General features: G+C 39.7%; 1 protein-coding gene across 9 annotated transcripts in view; it reads left to right on the top strand.

The window, feature by feature from the left end:
- The window catches only part of LOC135749358 (NLR family CARD domain-containing protein 3-like), a 220,381-nt gene that overhangs the window by 153,793 nt on the left and 50,097 nt on the right, over positions 1-16,491 (top strand). For 7 of the 9 annotated variants that reach the window (XM_073812154.1, XM_073812153.1, XM_073812151.1 and 4 more), the window contains 2 exons: positions 7,617-7,790; positions 8,169-8,342. The exons of 1 other annotated variant lie outside the window; for it this stretch is intronic. In XM_073812154.1, coding sequence (XP_073668255.1) covers positions 7,617-7,790; positions 8,169-8,342 — 348 coding nt within the window. The remainder of the gene's footprint in view (positions 1-7,616; positions 7,791-8,168; positions 8,343-16,491) is intronic. One more of the 9 variants, XM_073812152.1, reaches the window with a different exon arrangement.

Raw genomic sequence — 16,491 nt, 5'->3', positions numbered from 1 at the left:
TATATAGTGTGTGAATCTTTCTTCTCATACACATTCCAGTGTGTATTGTAGTATTAGGTTATTTACGGTAGTTTTGGAATACACAGGAAACGGTAGTGACATATACTGTGTGTGTTAGGGTACTGAATATATAATAAAGAGTTATCAGAAGTTATGGCTGGTTGTCGCATCGTCCTCCATTACAAAGGCTGTCGTTGTGCCTATTAAACAACAGAACATGGTGTCAGAAGTGCAGAAAAGCAACTTTTAAGTGAGTTATTGAAGTCGGGACATTAGTTTCGTTTCAGTTTCGTTTTGTCCTGTCGGCCGAAGGGGGGCTGTCTGGACAAGTTCACGGCATCATCATGAATCAGTTTCAGGTTTCTCCGCCTGAGAAATTCACATTTAAAGCAGATGACTGGTTGAAATGGATAAAACGCTTCGAAAGATTTCGAATTGCGTCAGGATTGGAGACGCAGGCGGACGAAAATCAGGTGAATGCTCTGATTTACGTGATGGGTGAGGAAGCAGAAGACATATTAACTTCCATGCATTTAAGTCCCGAGGATGCGGCTGATTATGAAGTTGTGAAGCAAAGACTGAATGATCACTTCATCGCTCGCAGAAATGTGATTTTTGAGAGAGCTAAATTTAATCAGCGACAGCAAGCCGTGGGTGAGTCCGTAGATCACTTTATAACGGAACTGCATTGTTTAGCCGAGCACTGTGGATACGGAGAGCTGCACGATGAGATGGTAAGAGATCGACTCGTTGTGGGTCTGACGGACAAAAGGCTGTCAGAACAATTACAACTAGACCCTGAATTGACACTTGAGAAAGCTGTTGTACGAGTTCGACAAAGTGAACAAGTAAAAAAACAACAAGAACTGCTCAAGTCCAACTTTAAAGGGGAAATTATAAACGAACAGTTAGACAGCGTGCAGGCTAAACAGTACAGCAATGTGAACTCAAAACAAGTGAAGCCACATTATGTACAATTTGCAAAGAAACCACCTCATGGAAAATATAAAAAGGGGATTCAGTGTTCCAGATGCGGAGACACGAGAGGCCATAACCTGCAGCTATGCCCAGCAAGAGATGCAATATGCAACCGGTGTCATAAGAAAGGACATTATGCAAAAATGTGCAAGTCAAAGAAAGTGCACGAGGTAAATATTGCCACACTAACAGAGGAAGCAGATGAAGACATTGCATTCCTAGGCTCAGTAACAACAAATCTGGCTGGAAGCCCTTGGATGACTGAGATAAAAATTGACGATTTGGAAGTAGTGTTCAAAATTGACACTGGAGCAGATGTTACAGTTGTTCCTGTGACGTTGTACAACCAGGGCCGGTTCAACAAACTGAAGCATGCTGGTAAAATTCTCCAGGGGCCAGGTGGAACGTCATTGAATGTAAAAGGGAAATTTACAGCCACCCTCAGTAAAAACAACAAATGCACAAAACAGGACGTATATGTTGTTGACGGTTTGTACATGCCATTGCTGGGCAGGCCAGCAGTCGCTGCACTTCAAATAGTAGCCAGGCTGGATGATGTCAGCTTAAGCTCAAAAGAAAGAGTGGAGCAGGAGTTTCCAAAACTCTTCAGTGGCTTAGGCAAAATGGAGGGTGAGTACAGCATTGTGCTAAAGCCAGGGCAAAACCTTTTTCTCTGTCAACACCTAGACGCATTTCCCTCCCTCTTTTACCAAAAGTGAAGGAAGAATTAACCCGAATGGAACAGCAGGGGGTTATTTCAAAGGTCGAAGAACCAACAGAGTGGTGTGCTCCCATGGTCGTGGTGCCGAAGCCGTCAGGGAAAGTGAGAATCTGCACAGATCTCACTGAACTGAACAGATCAGTTATGAGGGAAAAACATCCTTTGCCTTCGGTGGAGCACACGTTGGGACAACTAGCTGGAGCCAAAGTGTTTTCCAAGCTCGACGCCAATGCTGGCTTTTGGCAGGTTCCACTCTCTAAGGAATCCTCTTTGCTCACCACCTTTATTACTCCATTTGGACGATACTGTTATAACTGTCTATGCTTTGGAATCTCCTCAGCACCTGAGCATTTCCAAAAACGCATGTCCAGAATACTTGAGGGTCTGGAAGGTGTCGTCTGTCAAATGGATGACGTGCTTGTCTGGGGGTCCACTCAAAGTGAACATGACGAGAGGCTGCGACGGACGCTCTCAAGACTTCAGGAAGCAGGTGTCACTCTCAATGAGAAGTGTGAGTTTTCCAGGAGTAAAATCAAGTTTCTTGGACAAATCATTGAGGAGACGGGGGTGAGTGCAGACCCAGATAAGGTGGAAGCAATAAAAGCCATGAAACAACCATGTAATGTCAGCGAAACGAGGCGGTTTTTGGGAATGGTCAACCACCTTGGTAAATTCTTGCCACATTTGACGGAGAAAACACAACCACTCAGAGACTTATTGAGAAAGTCCAATATGTGGGTCTGGGGATCACCTCAGCAGGTGGCTTTTGAGGAAATCAAAGAGGAACTGACAAAACCTCCCGGTTTGGCGCTATATGATACAAACAAGGATACAGTAGTTTCTGCGGATGCCTCTTCATATGGGCTGGGTGCTGTTCTCCTTCAGAAGCAAGCAGAGCATGTGTGGAAACCTGTTGCGTATGCTTCAAAGTCTCTCGGTGATACAGAGAAACGGTATGCGCAAATAGAGAAGGAGGCGCTGGCCACAACATGGGCCTGTGAGAGGTTTGCCGAGTTTCTCATTGGGAAACATTTCCACATCGAGACTGATCATAAACCTTTGGTTCCTCTGCTTAGCTCAAAGAAATTGGATGAACTCCCTCCACGCATTCAGCGGCTTCGCATGCGGTTGTTGAGATTTTCGTACACCATATCACATGTGGCGGGGAAAAACATTGCAACGGCGGATGTGTTGTCTAGAGCTCCCTTGAGCACTACAGCAGAAGGGCTCTCTGAAGAGGACATCAATCTATATGCTGATTCTGTCATGTCGAGTTTGCCGGCTACAGAAAAAAGACTCCGAGAGATCCAGAAACATCAAGATGATGATTCTACACTCCTGCAGCTAAAGAAATATTGTGTGTCAGGATGGCCAAGTAAATATTCAATTGACAAAGTTTTTCAGCCTTACCTGTCTTTTGCAGGGGACCTTTCTGTGCAAAATGGTCTTTTGTTGAATGGTATCAGGATTGTGATTCCAGCGTCACTCCAAGCAGAGATGCTACAGAAACTGCATGAGGGACATCTGGGCATCACAAAGTGCAGGGAGAGAGCTAAACAGTCAGTTTGGTGGCCAGGTCTTAGTAAAGAGCTGACAAAAATGATTGAGAACTGTGACACATGTGCACAAGAGAGAACTAACCTCAGAGAACCGATGTTGCCTACTGATTTTCCGTCGAGGCCATGGTCCACAGTTGGAGCAGATCTGTTTCAGAAAGACGGCAAGATGTACTTGGTCGTTGTGGACTACTTTTCTAGGTTCTTTGAGGTTGCAAAACTGACGTCGACAACTTCAGAGGCTGTGGTTGAACACTTTAAATCCATCTTTGCACGTCATGGAATCCCTGAGGTTGTGCGCTCCGACAATGGACCACAGTTTGCTTCTGAGTGTTTTCATGTATTTGCACTGGACTGGGGTTTCAGCCATGTGACATCGAGTCCTCATTTTCCGCAAAGCAATGGACAGGCGGAGCGTGCGGTGAGGACAATTAAAAATCTTCTCAAAAAAGCAACTGATCCCTACCTTGCACTTATGGCTTACCGTGCATCTCCTCTGGCTAATGGTTATAGTCCTGCTGAGCTCCTCATGGGAAGGAAGATAAGAACGCGGGTTCCTTTGATCCCTTCTCAGCTTAATCCAAAATGTCCGGATGTGACACAGCTGGTAAAGAAGGAGCTGATATACAAATGTAAACAGAAACAAAATTTCGACAGAAGACACAAAGCACATAACATGACACGCTTGCAGCCTGGGGAACATGTCTGGGTTAAAGACATGTCAGAAAGGGGTACTGTGGTGTCTGCGGCTGGCACACCCAGATCTTATCTTATAGAGACACCAAGGGGTACACTTAGGAGAAACAGGTTTCATCTCTCACCAACTCCGACTGCTCCTGTGGTCTCTTCTGATCTTCCTGACCTGACCGAGAGCCAGGTATCTCCACACTCTTCAGATTTAATGGTCACACCAGAAAGTCCGAAGGTTCACCAGCCGACGGCACAAGCTGCAAAAAGATATCCTACCAGGATTAGAGCACCTCCTGGGTATCTGAAGGACTTTGAATGTAGTTAGTGATACCCTGGATATACACTGAGTGGCCAATGGGGCAGAATAATCCCCACACTCGGTTGAAGGTTTTGGGCAGTCTACCCCATCCTTCCAATTAGGGAAAAACAAAAACAGAACACATATTTTGCTGTGGTAAACCAAAAAGTTGTATTGTTCAAAATGTAGAATTTGTTATTTAAACCGTATTGTTTGGGAATGTTTATTGTCTATTTAAAGATAAATATTTTGTTATTTAATGTTTATGTTGCACCCCTTAAGGATTAAAAGAAAATTATTCTTATTTGGAAAGGGGGATGTAGTATTAGGTTATTTACGGTAGTTTTGGAATACACAGGAAACGGTAGTGACATATACTGTGTGTGTTAGGGTACTGAATATATAATAAAGAGTTATCAGAAGTTATGGCTGGTTGTCGCATCGTCCTCCATTACAAAGGCTGTCGTTGTGCCTATTAAACAACAGAACATGTATAACATACAACACCCCCATTGTGTTACGCAAGTATAGATAATCCATACAAGTCTTAAACATTTTTTCAACATATATAGCACATACATGCTTTCAATAACATTGCATTTGCAATCTATGGCTGCAGAACATTAACTGTGAAGCCCTAAGGCTTAATTCTGTTTATTATAATTGCTTCTATGTTGCTATAAAAATGTTATTGTCACGACGGGGAACAGAAGTAAGGACACAAGTGCAGAGTTCACAAAACATAAGGACATTTAATAATAAAACATGAAATAAAACACGGGAATCAAACAACGGGCAGGTAATGAACACAGGAACATCCAACGTGAACAGACATGGAAGAAATGACAATGAACCGGCAGTCAGTATTGCACAAACACAGGTATAAATACACAGACTAATGACAAACAGGTGGAATGAATCAGGTGATTAATCAATGAATGTCCAGGTGACAACGATCAGAACAGAAACAAAACATGACACGGATTTAACCGTGACAGTTATCTGTCTGGTATTAGCTTCCTCACATTATACAATTTGAATTAATGTTTGGGCAATGCGTGTATGCAGATGTGAAAGAGGAAAGTCTACTGGACCAGAGAAGACAACCAACCATGCATTTCATTCAGAGGTCTGAAATATGACAAAATACCCCCAACCCCCTTTTTGGTGTATTGATTACTATAAGCAAAACCATGAGTTTAATAAACTAACCATGGTTTAACTGGTTTTTGGTATTTTATGTTTACCATCGTTTTACTACAGTAACCATGGTTTTTAGTTTTAACTGTAGAAAACCATGGTTAATTTTACACAGAGCCCAAAAAATAGTAAATGACAGTACCCACTCAGCCACAGCCTCTTCACCCTGCTGCCTTCCTGGAAGAGATATAGAAGTTTCTGCTCCCCCCCCCAAGTTATCAGATTGGTAAACTCTAGTTCATCCTCAGCACTGCTCCACTGGTTATAGTTTATTTGGTTTATTATAATTGCTTCTATTAATGTTTATTGTCTGCTATGTAGCGGAAGGGAGTAACAAACTAAATTTATACTTTAAGGGGCGGTTTCCCGGACCAGGATTAGCTTAATCCAGAACTAGGCCTTAGTTTAATTAGGAAATATAATTAGTTTTAACAAACATGCCTTACTAAAAACATTACCTGTGTGCATTTTGAGGTAAAACAAAGGGCACTGATGTATTTTAAGATATGTAAGTGCAAGTTGTTTTCAGTTTGGAGAGCTCTTAAAACTGTTTAAGTCTAGGACTAGTCTAATCCCTGTCTGGGAAACCGCCCCTAAAACCTGTTATATTGTGACAAAATAAATCTACCCACCTACCTTAAAGAAGAATAAACTGAATGTTTTGGAAAGGCCAAGTCAAAAGTTCTGACCTTAAAATTATTGAAATATTGTGGAAGGATGAGGAAGCAAGCAGCTCATGTGAGGAAACCCACCAATATTGGTGTTAAAGCTGTTCTTTTGAGGACCTTGTAAAATGTTCTTACCTTAGGGCTTCACAGTGAATGTTCTATGATTGCACATGCAATGTCATTGTAAGCATGTATGTGTTATGTTGAACAAATGTTAAAACAGAAGGGCATGCAGGTTTAACTCTGGGCTGGGGGTGAATAGCGATAATGATAACTAGGTAATGAAATAAACAACAACAAATACATCTGTATCAGTAATCTTGATTTAAAACACAGTTACCAAAGACACAATACAGTCAGTCGTTTAAATACTGACACCTGCTGGTAAAAAGGGGGAACAGTTTGGTCCATTACGGTGGAAACCACATTAAATATTAATTGAATTATATAATATAGCGCTAACAGTAACAACTCTGCACACAATAAGTTCTTGGTACTGTATTGAACCAAACAATGCGCTCATTAAATGTGAATGGTGATGTGCACGTGTATAGGCACGATATTAAATCACTGTAATAAACTACTGTTGCTAATATATTTATTTCAGTTCAGGTTTATATAAGCCTATTTATTTATTGATTTTTTCTTCTAACGTTACTCTGGTGTAACGTTAGTGATGCATATTATTATGACCGGCTTTTATTTTGATAGGCTGTATTTACTATAACTTCCGCGTCATGTGGCCAACCTGTCTTTCTTTTAATGTAGATCTTCAAACAGAGAAATTGAAATAAGACATTTCCAAAAACCAAAATCGAACCGTTATTTGAATTTGGTTTAGTCGTTTTATGTTTTTGGATTCAGAAACCAAAAACGGAAGAACGGCTCTTTTTTTAGCGGTTTTTGTTTTTTGTTTGAAACGAAAAACGTGTGGTTTCTCGTTATTTTGTTTTTTGGTTTAAACGAAAAAACAAACTATCAAAACATGCACGGACCGTTCTCGTCATGCTCGCGGTTGGTCTTTTCACATTTTTGCGCTTCACATACCAACGTAGCACGGCAACAAGGAATGACTGACGCTCCTATTAGTCAATCTGCGGTCTTCATTAAACGCAAGAACTTAATGGTGAAATTTGATTGCTTATGTAACGTTGGAGAGAACACTGAACCTGGGACAGCAACACGCAGCATCACAATCTAAATCAACAGCAACCAATGGCATTAAACGGCACATCCATTATTAGTTAGTTTCAACAATGTTTTCAACAACGTGTCTGCCCCCCAAAAAAAGCATCCTCGCGCGAGCCGGCCGAAACATTTTGACGTTGACCCGGAGTTTGCCTTGATCCATATATAAGGGGCTCTGGATTATAAGGCGCACTGTCATTTTTTGAGAAAATTTAAGGCTTTTAAGTGCGCCTTATAGTGCGGAAAATATGGTACATTATTTTGTGTTTTTATGAATTGTTCAGATGTAAGTTGCCCGTTTTGTATTTTCTCTGCAGTCTTACCAGTTGTGGTATTACAGATGAACATTGTGTAGCTTTGGCTACAGCTCTGAGATCAAACCCCTCACATCTGAGAGATCTGAATCTGAGCTTTAATAAACCAGGAGATTCAGGAGTGAAGCTGCTCTCTGATGTACTGAAGGATTCATGCTGTAAACTAGAGAAACTACAGTAAGTGTTATTATGTTACTGCATTTTCAAGTGTTTGTGAGGACAATAAATCTGTCAGTGATAATACTGATTTAAGCTTAATATTTCTTAACTATATAAATAATTTCTTCAATAAAAGCTTTATCTGATTCCGTGACTTCATTTAGTTGATAGATTAAAATATAATGAAATATATAATGAAAAATAATAAAATACATAATAACTTTTGTTATCTGCTGAAAAAAGATGAAGGAAACATTTAATGTTAATAACTATATTTAACTAAGCCATCATTAGAAAATAATTGAATATTTTAAACAAAAATTACTAATCACATTATTTTATGTTTTTATGAATTGTTCAGATGCAAGATTTTTTTCTCTCTCTCTCTCTCTGCAGTCTTTCCCGTTGTGGTGTTACAGATAAAGATTGTGTTGCTTTGGCTTCAGCTCTGAGATCAAACCCCTCACATCTGAGAGATCTGAATCTGAGCTGTAATAATCCAGGAGATTCAGGAGTGAAGCTGCTCTCTGGTGTACTGAAGGATTCACGCTGTAAAGTGGAGAAACTACAGTAAGTGTTATTATATTATTGAATATTTTTTATGTGTTTAGGAGAAACAATGCAGTAAAGATGAACGAGTAAAAATGTTTTTATTATTGTGATTGAAAACATCAGAGTCATTACAGCAGCTGCTGTCAGTTAATAAGAAAATAAAACACAAGATTAAGGCTCTGTTTACACGTACATGGCTTTTTAAAAAAACTGAGAGATTTACCTTCGTTTGTGCCCCTCGTGTACACGCAAACGGAGAACTCGCCTCTGAAACCGATTGTTTCTAAGAACTCCGGCCAGAGTGGAGATCTTGAAAATCTTCGGTTGCACGGTTGCATGTAAAGTGAGACAAACGGATGTTTAAGCAGGCAACGTCACAGAGTATGCGCCAGAGCTCGCACCTACGTCAAAAGTGCGACCCATGTTTACATGTGACTGCTACTCTGAACGCTTCCAAGATCACATTTATGTTCGTGCAAACTCGTTTCGTGTGTTTGTATTTGCAAACACAGCTGCTCCATTATGTCGAGGAGCAGAGACGAGTGCTCTGAGGTCAGCAATTTTACGCGTGTTTGACTTCATGCGGCGCTGCAACGGATGATGTCAAAGTACCGCGAGAGCGATTCGAAATTAGACCTCTACGTGTGATTCCTCAACTCGCTCTCGCGGTACTTTGACGTCATCGATCACCTACTGCAACAACTCCTCCCTCCAACATGAAGAACCAGTTCGCGTCACCACCAGCGCAGCCGGTGATTGGCTTACGTGGGCTTGAGCTTCTCTTGACGGCATATATGCACGGGTACGTGTAAATAAACACTTTTCTGAAAACTGACATGTGTGCACGATATTATTTTTGAAACCGGAGAGGTTGAAATGTCCGTTTATGAAAATAACCGCCCACGTGTAAACATAGCCTAAAAGAGATTCAGCAAAATCTGAATGTCATCTTATGCCTGGCTCACACTACAGGATTATCGGGCCAAATTTTCCCTGATTTTCCCCTCCAGAGAATACGAGAGAAAATTGGGTCATGGACCTCGATCGGCTTTAAAGTTTGGCCCAGATTACCCTTTAATGTGAGACATTTAAAAATCTAAACTTACACCTTCCGATATGCTCTCAAGCAAATCGTGGCCACCCAGATCTTATCAAACATTTTAGATATTTAGGATTTTAAATTGGGATAATTACGTCAGTACTTTCCCAATAATCAATGAGATGATTGAAAGCTTTTTTAATAGGTACCATGAAACAAGCTGCTGAACAGTACAGGTAGACCGCGCAGCCGGAGGAACAGTTTGTGGAAGTCAGGGCAGAGATGCTCACAAGTCTCTGAGCTCGAGTCCGAGTCAAGTCTGAAGTCTTTGAGCTCGAGTCCAAGTCAAGTCTGAAGTCTTTGAGCTTGAATCCAAGTCAAGTCTGAAGTCTCTGGGCTCGAGTCCAAGTCAAGTCTCAAGTCTCGTTGTAACAAGTAAAACTCTAATAACAAATAAAGAAATTATAAACATTTATAAAAAGAACAAAGTTGCACATTAAGTAAGGTCTAAAATTAGCATTAGGTACAGAAATTAAATTAAATGGATAATAACACTGTCTTTATTGTACAAATGAAATATTATTATTATTATTTTTGAGCAATAGAAGGAATTTTCTGTTTGTCTTGGGTTGTTTGATTAACATAAATGACACAGACTTAAGTAGGTTAATTGAGGTTACTGTCTCTTTATTAAGAACAAATAATCCCAGACTGGTTTCTGACTGATTTCTTAAGACATAAACAAAAATGTTTTTATTAGAAAAAGAATACTGTGAGATCATTTTGTGTGTATGTGCCCTGACAAGAAAAGAAAGATTTTATTTTGGCTTAAATTTTGAAACACTTCTCTCTGTATGTGCACTACTGAGGGCACTTTAATGCGTGCTCAAACACAGGCAGAGTGCGAATTCCAAACAGCGCTTCAGGAAGAAGATACAACAGTCGCTTCACATAAAAACGTTACGTTGTTTTTCATTGCTCTATTCAGCAAATGTATGTTAATGGACTACACTACAGTATGATACAAAGTAGCGCAACTCTGGACCTGACTGGACCTAGACCGGACACATTTAAACGCATGTGCGTACAGAAATCTGCTCACTTGAGCACCTTTTTGCGGTTAAATTGTTTAACCATTTAAACAATTGCAAGCCTTAGAAACACGTTAATGATAATCTTACCCTATTTAAATTGCATATTAATCCACGAATCGCATGCGAGCCGAACCGCGGATCCGTCACAGCACTACCCAAAGCTTCAGATGAATGGCACAGCAGCAGCCGGTGCAGTCGACATGTATGTTCGCGGCCGCGCGCGCGGAGCAGATACGTCACGTGTGACGTCGTGGGCAGGTTGTAGGTAACGGAGGGAGGGGTATGACAGCGAGCTCATCAGACGTTTTCTAAAAATAAACATTGTTCAGGAGTCGCGCGGGTCGAGGTCGAGTCTGAAGTCTTTGAGGGTCGAGTCTCAAGTCTGAAGTCACTGTGTGTGCGACTTAAGTCGCACTCGAGTCCGAGTCTCAAACTCAAGTCCCCATCTCTGAGTCAGGGTTTCTGTAATGATGCACCATGAAGCTGAGGATCCATTTGCAGGCTTTTATTAAAACTAGTGATGGGTCGTTCGCGAACGCCGGCTCTAAGAGCTGATTCTTTGTAGTGAACGAGCAGAGCCGAATCTTCAGACGCATGCAGGGGAGCCGGCTCTTCTAAGGGAGCCGAGCCAGAAGAGCCGAATCTATGAAAAGAGCCGGACTGCCATCACTAAAATGTAGAGCCGGAGCTTTAGTCGAAAGAGCCGAATCAATGGAAAGAGCCGGACTGCCCATCACTAATTAAAACTATCGTAGTCAAACAGGCAAGGGTCAATAACAACAAATACAGGAATGTAGGTAAGGCAAATCTCGTCGTCAATATTACAGGCAGAAGGAACATAGCAGGCAGCAAACAATCGTAATAACAGTATAAACAGATCAAAGTAACAAACCAGATAATCACAGACAGAATAATGCTCAGAATGATAGCCATGACAAATCGAGACTTCACACTAAAGTCAAGTTCAGGTCCAGTTTATATAGGCAGTGGATGATGGAAAACAGGTGGCAGTGCAATCAGTTCCTGTATGTGGGATTATGGGAAATTAAGCCTGGAATTAATTTATACTTGGGAGATGGCTCCCTCTGGTGGTGATTGGAGGACGAGACAGGCATCTTGTTCATCACATTTTCATTCTAGTTTCATTCCACCAAGGCTGCAGCTCATTGGGCCAAACAGACTATTTAAAATAGCTCAATTAATTCCTTGCTTAATTCACATTGTTCACTCTTTTATAAATACATTTTCTAAAATATCTTAAAAACAACAGAACATGATGATGGTCATAGGCATACATGAAATATATTGCACTTAAATAATTAGCATATTAACAAAATGAATTTAAAATGATATGATGATTTTCAGTTCAGTTTTTTGGTGACGCGCTCCACAAATGCACAGAAACCGATCCGGCAGCCAGCAGAAAGTGCATCATGTATTAGATATTATTTTACAAAAGCACAAAGTTTTTATCTTTATGATCATAAATAACCATAAAAGTAATTTAAGGTCATCATGCGTTCATTGCTGTTTACCGGCATGTATATACTCCTTACATTACGTTATCACGCCATTAGTTGTTTGAAATACAAATGATCCGCTGGAACCTCACTCAAGTGCAGCGCTGATTGCTGAAACACCGCTCACCTGAGAATCTGATGCGCCTCATATCAACACTTACAACGTTTTACATTAAATTACATATTTGTCCAACTCTATATCTATATATCCTCCTCCAGTGGGTCCTCCATTGTTCTTCTTCTTAGGTAACGTTAACGTTAAAGATAAACACTTCTCTTCCTCAATGTCCAGACATAAATGAAGATCTTCCTCACGTGTGTGTATAAAGTTTATCATCCAAACATGTGGTAAAGTCTTTATATCTGATCAAACTTTACGCTTTGTTATGGTTTGAACTGCTATTACCATGTCAACAGTGGGTACCGCCTGTGTTACGGATGTCAGCGCTAACGTCCCCGGTGTTCAAACATCACATTCACCTGACTTCTAACTGGAGCTACATTTCCCACTATGCCCCACGCTCCGCTGATTTCACTCCACCTGTCACTCATCATCCTGCCTATATACCTGGGACACACACAAACGCTCTTTGCGAAGTCTTGTTTTGCCCCGTGCAGCACTACTGAGCGTTATTTCCCTGTTTTCCCTGTGTTTGTTCCCCTGGTGATTACTTTTTGGACTGCCTTTCAGATTATTGATGTTTAGCTGCCAGCCTCGACCTTGGACTGTTTACCCGTTTACGAATAATCTCTGCCTGCCCCGATATTGGACTGTGTTTACATTTACGATTGCTTTCCGCCTGCCCCGATTCTGGACTGTGTTAACGATTACGATTACTATTTGCCTGCCCCAAGCCGTATCTGTGTTTACATTCCAGTTTCACCGCTACATTGCATTGCCTGTGTCTAAACTGCTGTGTGATACTAATAAAGATTTGCAAATGGATCCAACCTTGTCTGACGCGTCACAGCCTGTGGGCGTGACCGCATTAAAGATAATGAAGTCAGCCAGGAAAAATGGTACTCTCTTTACTTCAATGCAGATTATATAAACAGGCAATATTTGTTTATATTATAATTAGCTTAATTATAATTAGCTTAAAAATAGACATTTCAGGCTTTCTTTGGATATGTGTATCATGTTTGTGTGATGAGTGTTCGCGGAGTTTCAATTGATTTTTGTAACGTGTTTTGAGAGACAGCTGGCGGAGACAGAAATGTCTGGATGCGCACCCTGTTAATTTTCTTTATTTGACAAAAACATAAAGATCTGTTGTTATTGTGAATAAACACATATTAAAGAAGACCCTTTACAGTTTCAAATGATGTCAAACACGTAAGTGTATGATTATTAATGATGAGTATTTTAAGTTGATTCTGCCGTTAACCTGTAATGCGAGGTTACAATACGTTCAAAACTCAGCAGCTAGGGTTCTCACGTCCACCAAGCGCTCAGACCACATAACTCCTTTACTAAGTGATCTTCATTGGTTACCAGTCGCTTCTCGTATACAGTTTAACCTCTCGACGCGCACTAGCTCGAGGACGGAAAGACGTCAGTTTTTTTTAATGCTGCTAACAATATATATATAGCCTACTGTGTACAAACAACAATACTAATAACACTACTATACATCGTTTAAAAGGTCTAAGGGTTTAGCATCAGTGTATGGTGTCCGTTTTGAGATACAATTGCTCTAGCATCATAAATATAGTATTTTGTTACAGAAGTCCAAATGACAACATGCATAATATAAACTGACTCCTTACCTTTGTGCTGGTATAAGGAACGCGAATCGAATCCAGTCTGTTTCAGATGTGTGAATAACCCTTAAAAACTCTCCAACAAAGTACATCCAATGACCATTTTTGTCCACAAATGCCTAAAATCCGTGAAATATAGATATATTTTCCATTGTTTACATCAGATTTCACATGCACGTCTTGTAATAGATTATAATATACAATCTGAGGACTATTTACATCGTAACACTTGTATATGAGATTACATTCGCGTTCAAAACCAGCGGTCAAACTTGTTTGCAAAAGTAGGCGGGAGTATAATACATAATATCCAAACAGCGCTGTCAAATATCGTGACGTCATCTGACTCGCGCGTTTCTCCAATGACTTCATGGAAAATATTGATAGACAGAACGTGTAGCCAATTAGATAACGAATTCAACGATCTTTGTGTGAAGCTTTATTTCCTGGTGTGGATACGGCATTTTATACGCTTATATAAGGATAAACAATAAAAAGAACGAACGTGTATGCATGTAAACAAAAGACTTTTATTTTGTGGCTGACTGGCACTTAGAAAAGGCACTAGTCTTACAAAAACTCTTGCAAGAACCTCATTTTTGGGTCTATTGACTTCAAACGTGAAATATAACTTCTTTAGACTTGTGGCTTTGGCCTCATTGCATTTCTAGGTTTCACACATATATTTATCATTAAGATTTTTAGTGTTAAAAAAGATGTTATGCAAAAAAAGTTTTATTACAATGTATTTCAGCCTCTCTAACTTTTAAAATGTTTATCTTAAAATAATTGGAAATTATGGAAAACATGGAAAACGAAGCTCAAAGTGTCTTCTATCTAATGATACCACAGTTATGCTTATACTATAAATGGTTTAGTAAAAACAGCCCTTTTAGTGAAAGTAGCTATTTTTATGGTTTTGGGCCAGAATGGGGGTGCTTTTCAAGAGATTAAGATACTGCTACTTACTTTTAAGGCACTGAATGGTCTAGCACCATCTTATCTTGCTGAATTACTCCACAACTACTCTCCTGCAAGATCCCTCAGATCAGCTGAACAGGGTCTTCTGTCTGTCCCCCGTTACCGGTTGTACACTGCAGGTGGCCGGCCTTTCAGCATAGATGCCCCCAAACTGTGGAACTCATTACCATTGACATTACGTAAACAGTCATCTCTGTCATCTTTTAAGACTCAACTGAAAACATACCTCTTTAGCCTACATTTCGGACAAACTCTGTAATATTGTGAACTTTATGTGTTTTGTGTTGTATGAAATGTATGTCTATTTTGGAAGTTGTTAATTTTGATGTACTGTTATGTAAAGCGACCTTGAGCTTTGGAAAGGCGCTATATAAATAAAACTTCTTCTTCTTCTGCCATGATAAGGAGAAAACGCGTCAAAATGCGGGGGTTAAATCCTGTAGTGTGAGCATGTTTAAGATTTGAGAGAAGAATATCTGATAAGATCTCCTTATGTGTGTGCTGCAACCAGATTTCATAATCTGCCAGGATTTTAAAAATCCTGTATTGTGAGCAAGGCATTATTGAGAAACACTGTGTGTCTTATAGAGTAATGCCTGGCTCACACTACAGGATTTTTAAAATCCTGGCAGATTATGAAATCTTGCCAGAGGAAGCACTTTATGTCACTTCAGGAGAAGAGGTTATAAAGGAATGGAGATTATAACACATTTATTATGATTTTTTTTTAAATATTTACATTTGCTAGCAGCTTTCTATTTGAAACCTAGGCGATTGCTCTTCCTCAGCTCTTGTTTATGAGGCAACAATCATGATTCGTTTTAAGGATGTGTTATGCAGGCAGTGTTTGAATGCATACTGTAGCTGTGTGCACAATCTAGCACCAACTCAAGTCTAATCCTCATGCAAGATTTATTTAAATTTAAATACATTTAGGGGAATTATTTAATTCCACTGTATATATACTACTCTGCTGTGATATTATTTTGTAGCTATATACTATGTGGATTCTATTTTTGTTGTTTATTCTTCTGAGGCTGCTGGTCTTTTGAGAGCTTCTAAACAAATTTCATTATATTTTATAATGACAGTAAAGTTTCTATTCTATTCTATTCTATTCTATCTAGCAGGGTAGTGTCTAGTGTTAAATTCAGTATTTACATTACCAGTGGTTTTGGACAAATGTCATTTAATGTAAAAATGTTGGAAGTGTCGATATGAGGAGCATCAGATTCTCAACTGAACGGTGTTTTCAGCAATCAGCGCTGCACTTGCACATTTATATTTTGAACTACTAATGGCGTGATACTATAATGTTTGTTAGTACATACATAGCCTACATGCCGGTGAACACTAAACAGCAATGCATGCATGATGACCTTAAATTACTTTTATGGTTATATGGTCATAGTTACAGATAAAAACTTGTGCTTGTTTTGTTTATATGCTAATTATTTAAGTGCAATATTACACTAGTCAACATTTAAAGTGGATCAAAAAGATTCATCAAAGTTGTCCTAAGACAAGAACGGGTAATGGGTATTGGTTCTAAGACAACTTTGAGAAAAGGTTTTGATCCACTTCAAATGTTGACTGGTATATTTTGTTTATGCATATGACCATCATCATGTTCTGTTGTTTTTCAGATATTTTAGAAAATGCATTTATAAAAGAGTGAACAATGTGAATTAAGCAGGGAATTAATTTCGCTATTTTAAATCAGGGCTTGACATTACCTTTTTGAGGAACTTGTCCTTCGGACAAGTACA

This window comes from Paramisgurnus dabryanus, chromosome 16, assembly GCF_030506205.2.
Source record: "Paramisgurnus dabryanus chromosome 16, PD_genome_1.1, whole genome shotgun sequence".
NCBI lineage: Eukaryota > Metazoa > Chordata > Actinopteri > Cypriniformes > Cobitidae > Paramisgurnus > Paramisgurnus dabryanus.
The sequence above is the reverse complement of the archived record's forward strand: the minus strand, read 5'-3'. Positions and strand labels throughout refer to the sequence as shown.